Source organism: Chelonoidis abingdonii, chromosome 17 (genome assembly GCF_003597395.2).
Source record: "Chelonoidis abingdonii isolate Lonesome George chromosome 17, CheloAbing_2.0, whole genome shotgun sequence".
NCBI classification, from domain to species: Eukaryota; Metazoa; Chordata; order Testudines; family Testudinidae; genus Chelonoidis; species Chelonoidis abingdonii.
Genome location: NC_133785.1, coordinates 4,190,769 through 4,196,644, shown reverse-complemented (window position 1 = coordinate 4,196,644; position 5,876 = coordinate 4,190,769). Strand labels below are relative to the sequence as shown.

The 5,876-nt window shown below is 45.9% G+C and overlaps 1 protein-coding gene across 1 annotated transcript in view; it reads left to right on the top strand.

The window, feature by feature from the left end:
• Window positions 1-1,419: 1,419 nt before the first annotated feature.
• EFCC1 (EF-hand and coiled-coil domain containing 1) overlaps window positions 1,420-5,876 on the top strand; it is a 93,674-nt gene continuing 89,217 nt past the window's right edge. The window contains exons 1-2 of the mRNA XM_032805650.2: window positions 1,420-2,348; window positions 4,833-5,242. Of these exons, the coding sequence (XP_032661541.1) occupies window positions 1,626-2,348; window positions 4,833-5,242 (1,133 nt within the window). The 5' untranslated portion in view covers window positions 1,420-1,625. The remainder of the gene's footprint in view (window positions 2,349-4,832; window positions 5,243-5,876) is intronic.

Here is a 5,876-nt window from a genome sequence, read left to right as displayed (position 1 = left end):
AATTGTCATATTTGAATTCAGCACATCAAAATACATAATAAATACCACATTTTATCTCTGAAGCAGATGACTTCTCAAAAGTTGTAGACCAGTGTAATCCTTCAATCTTCTCAGGAAAAATGCATCACTGCAATCACTTTAGAACAGCGTCATCTTTGGGAAATGTTATTTGAAGAAAGATTTTGACTTTAGAACTTAAGGCTTAGCACCTAAGTCAAGACTAAAGCTCTCAGTAATTTCTACTAGAGTAGAATCAATGAAAAAAACAACTGGGCTTCTACTCTCCTCTTTGCTATTTAGGATGAATAAGGAAGGCTTGATGGATTGTGTCCCCCTCCACCTTTCCTCAAAACAAAAAATATTTTTCTGCTTCTTTTTTAAATTAGAAATTCAGGCTATGTCCTCCCTGAAGGACTGTACAACAAGATGTCACAAGAATCAAGAGACAAAGTTGAACAACTGAAAAGGGAAGAGATTTTTTTTTTAATCAGGCTGTTTAAAATTTCATTGTTTGTTTCAGTGGTAGTCAATATCTGCTGGGCTTTGAGGTTTCTTTAATTTTGTTTTTTGTGCTTAAGTTATTGCTAGGGTCTCCAAACAATGGGTCATTTTACAAACCAGAATGCTGAGCCTGCAATCCTTACTGATGCCAGGGGGCGTCCCACAGGAGTTTGCTTGAGTGCGGTCTACAGAAAGGGGTTCTAGGGTTACCAAGAGCATAAACCCAAGCACATATATTTTACTCTTTGCTCAGACTGACATGTATTTGAAGTTAAGTTGTTGTTTGATTAATTCTGTTAACCACAACAAGGCTCTCCTGTCTTGGGAGCTGTTACTAGTTGACAGAATGAATTATAAACAGGGAAACTCAGTGTAGTGGATATTTAACAATAGCAAAAGCAGCACTTGTTAGAGAGAAAATAATAAAAGGCAAACATGGAGCCACGTGTGAAAATATTTAGAGGAGAAACTTGATTCAATACATGATCTGACAATCACTCCCCAGCTACACAAACTAAATTGTAAAGTCCTTAGAACAAACCCCATCTCTCATTCTGTGTACTCTTCAAGGGGCATAAACAAGACAGCCATGCACACAAAACAGTATAGCACAGTCATGGAGAAAGTGTTGGAGCATCAGGAGGAAGTTCAGTGTAATTCAGATTTTTCCTGCCTGTCCAGCTCCCCTGGACACCCCCCGCCCCATCTGCTCTATCTCCCCCATCCACCCTCCCAACCTCCCTCTCCATCTTTCCCGTACACCTCCCGATCCCCTCGTCTGTCCATCTCCCCCCACGCACCCTGCAATCTGCTCCGCCCCCCACCCCCTGATCTGTTCATACACTCTTCCCCCCACCCTCCTCTATCTTCCCCACCCCCTGCTCCGCTCCCCGTCCCTTCCTGCATGGCTTGGGGGAAGCGTAGCCCGAGCGCAAAGGGCAGCAGCGTCCCTTAGCCCCGGGGCCTGTGCACATCTCCGCGCACGTGCTCCCGGGGGCGGCGCGTCCGGGGGCCGGACACCGGCCCTGCTCTGACCCAGCGCCGGGCTTGCGGGAGCGGAGCTGCCTGCAGGGCTCCGGACACTCCAGTGCGCCAGCAGAGGCAGCATGGTGTTGGGGTGAGAGATGGATCCCCTAGATGCTTGGGATCCCTACAGCCGGCCGGCCCGCCGGACCCAGTGGCTGGTCAGCGCTCTGGCTTATCACTACGGGCTGGACCGGGGCGTGGAGAACGAGATCATCGTGCTGGCCACGGGCTTGGACCAGTACTTGCAGGAGATCTTCCACCACCTGGACTGCGAGGCAGAAGGCAGGATCCCCGGCGAGGACTTCCGCACCCTCTGCCAGGTGCTGGGGCTGGCGGACCCGGAGGAGGCGGCGGCCGACCCGGAGGAGTGCGCCGGCCTCTGCGAGGACTTGGCTCCGGAGCTGACCTTCCGCCAGTTCCACGCCAAACTCTGCGGCTACTTCAGCACCAAGGCTGGCTGCGCACAGCAGCGCCCGGCAGTGGGCAGGCTGCCGCTGGGCAAGGAGAGCGAGCACATAGAGACCCAGATCCGGCTGCGCAGCCCGCTGCGGCGGCGCCGGGCCAGGGCGGGCCAGAGGGCTGCTGCCATCAAAAGCGGCGGCCCCCGAGGGGCTTCTCCTCCCCCGGCCGCCCCCGGGCTGGCCCCGCACGCCAGGCGGCCGGGCCCCTGCTCCAGGGAGTGCTATGAGGAGATCGTGGCTCTGGAGCAGGCTGAAGACCGGATCGTGAAGTTGGAGGAAGAGAACGGCAGCCTGCGGGAGCTGGTGGAGGACATGCGAGCAGCGCTGCAGAGCAGCGACGCCAGGTGCCTAGCTCTGCAGGTGAGCGGGGAAGGGCGCGGGCCGCTGCACACTCGGGGGCTCTGGCCAGACTCCGCTCCGGGGACTCAGCCTGAGGCCAGAGCGAACCCAACCGTGGGAAACTGACACATGGAATTAGTCCTAGGCAGCAAAAGCTGCAGAGCTCCCTGTAGAGGCAGGGTGACAGGTCCCACTGTTCCCAAACACTGCCACGCCTACACCCTGGCACTCCAGCCCCTGCCCGCCTTCTTCCTACCAGCAGAAGTTTGGGAGCCGCTGTTCTGATTGCAGGGGCACTTTGCCGTGTAAAGCAGGGCAGACTTGAGCTCCAGCTCTGACATACGGCAAGGCAAATATGTATTCACTAGCTGCATTTGTCTAGCAGTGGTCGTGCTGCTCTGCTCCCGAGTGTGAGAGAAAAAGCTAAAAGAAGGGAATGAAATGCACCATGTTAAACTCTGTGCTCACCCCACTAGATCTATGAAAGATTTCCAGGAAATCTAATCAGGTTATTGTTGAGTAACTGGATTATAAAAAGATTGGAGGATTATTGCTACTATGTTTGGGGAGAGATTTAATTAACTGATGAATGGAGTGCATCCATTTCTATCAGTACTGCTGGACAGGGGAGAGAGGCTTCCATTTCTGGTGTCACCATAACTGTGCATTAAAAGTTGGTTTAAATTTAACCTAAAGCACAACACCACTTTTGTTAACTGAAAGTAAAATTCACTGGAGCTAGTAGTGGTTAAAGGAGCTCATTAAAGCTTGTGTTCAGAGCAAACATTTTGTTAATTAGTTTGTGACCTATTTGCATTCACCTCAGTCTTGGGTGAAGGGGGTCTGTCTACCTCCAAATGCTTGTCATGGCAAGCTATAGAAATGGACGTTGGTGTTAGGGTCATTCAAACTCATCGATTACACAGTACAACAAGCTGCTGGAACATATTTTAAAAAGTTAGACCACTAAAAGCCCATTGAAATATATGTGGGTCAAAGTGCAAAAGAGGGTGGGAGAATTTATATCCTTCCAGGCCTGGCTGGGGCTACTTGTTTATGCTGGAAAAGATTTTTGACCTTTCAGTCAGTTTATTTCATGGGCCATCAATGCTTTCATAGTTTTTCTGTGTTAATGTTATATGTAAATTGAAGATGAAGATGCTTTGATTTTCAAAAAATGAACATCTGACATATTAATGATGTTTACCTGAATGATTCAGAGAGTTATGTTCCATTAGTTCCAGATTACTGAATATAAATAGTTCTGTTTCTAAAGAAATGGCAACTTGGATACTTATTATTTCTTCCTGGGTATTGTGTGTTCGTGTTGTTGCTGATTTTTGTTTAAGACAATCAGTTTGGTTATGTACAATTTTTAAGAGGAAATGTTTTGTTGCAGTATTACTATTTATTAATGAGACACTATAAGCTAGTGCATTATAGGGCTTTTATAAAATATATTAACTGTCCTCCTGAAATGTGTATTTTGATCTTACTCTTTCTTGTATGTGGCTTTGGTTTGTCACTGTTTTATCAATAATGGATGTGGTCATGGTTGGATTTTTACCTGTGAGAACAGTAAGTAGGCAGTTCATTGAGAAAGAAATGTTTTGAGACTCACAGATAACCTCTGAGTTCGTAGTTAGGCCCCACTCCTACAGTTGAACTGGTGAGGAGACCCTTGCAGCTGTGCAGAGCCACACTGACTTTGGGGCCTCAGTGCCCAGTCCTTGCTCAGGCAGAACTTCCATTGATTCCAATTAGTAACACGTACAAGATTTTAATTGCAGGCATTGCTCGATTGCTCTAGGGAGACAAATAAACGCTGTCTGGCATGAAGGAGTAGTATAGAAAGGGTGAGGCCCTGGAAGCTTGATTTCTCTACTTTTTGGTGTGACTAGTTAACTTGAGTTAATAAATATATAAGCATTATCTGAATGTAAGTATATGTTTGAAGTTCTAATTTGACATTAACTATTAAATCTTCACACCAGCCCAGTGAAGTAGTACTCTCCCTGGTTTACAAATAGGAAAACAGACAAAACAGTGAAGTTACTGGCCCAGGGCCACAGAGTGAATCACTGGAAGAACTAGGATTAAAACTCAGGACACCTACTGATTACCAGCTTCATGCTAATTTGTATAGCCCACATGCCTAAAAAGGTCAGGTTATGCTTCTCAAAATGCTAGTTGCACCCCTGAGAACTGACTGAAACAATGGAGAGACATGACATTAAAACAATGTGAGCATGTAAAACATTTGAGACAAAGTTTGCTGTACCTTTAATGAGTCAACTTTTCTACAGAAATTATGTATTTTGAAAATAATTGTATTACCCAAGGATTGTGCTCAGAACTTTGTACAGGCCAAAGGTAGATTCCTAATTAAGGGTAGGTTTACTACACATGAAGAAAATGTCAAATCTGCCCATTTTCAGCTTTGATTAAAATGTTATTTTCAAATAAATTAATCTGTGTTCCTCTTTATGCCCCTGTTGATTGTAGGTAGGACTGTGGAAAAGCCATGCTAATCATAAAAAAGATGGGACCTGTTTTATAGGTAATAGGAGACAGTTAACTCCCAAACACTCCCAGCCCACCAAGTGCCTTCAGAGTGTCCTAAAGGAGGTGGAACTAATCCGGAATTCCAGAGATGGACAAATTGAAGAAGCAATTAGGGTCAATCAAGAACTGCAAAAAGAACTGAGGAGTTCCCAGGAGGCTATAGTCACCCTGGAAGACTGCAACCGTAGTCTGAAGAGGGAACAGGCAGAAATGAGGAAGAAAGTGGAAGAAGCCAGACACGCAGTCCTTAACAGTCTTGGCAAAGTGAAGGAGTTAGAAGCAAAAGCCAATAAAGTGCCACATTTGCAGATATACATCCAGCAGCTAGAATCAGAACTACAGTACTATAGGTAAGTCTGATACCATTCAGAATAAATGTATCAAATCACATTTAAACATAGCTGGGCTGGAAAATAAATGCTTATGTTAATGAATCTAAGATATTTTCTAAAGTATGGTTGGAGAGGAATTAGGAGCTACCTATTCATTTTCTTAGAAAGGGTCCCTTGCAGAGCTCCATGCCTTCATGGAGTTTGGCCTGAGAAAAAATTACTGGTTTTGGCCTACAATGAGGTGGGTATAATCTACCCACCAATGAAAGTTAGAGTAGTAACACCTCAAAATAAATCTAAAAAGCCATTGTTCACTCAATCCTTTATATATTACATTGTCCATCACTAAGGTTTTTTTTTTTTTTTACTATAACTAATTTGAATTGGATTAGTTCCTGTTACTTAAACTAGATACACGTAAAAATAGTAACTGAACAGATGATGTTCCATCACTCAGGGTATGGCTACACTTACATTTTTGGAGCGCTGGTAGTTACAGCTGTGGTCGTACAGCTGTGTAGGGCCAGTGCTGCAGTGTGTCCACACTGACAGCGACCAGCGCTGCAGTGTGTCCACACTTGCAGCATTTGCAGCGCTGTTGTGAGTGGTGCATTGTGGGCAGCTATCCCACAGAGCACCTCGTCCCATTTTG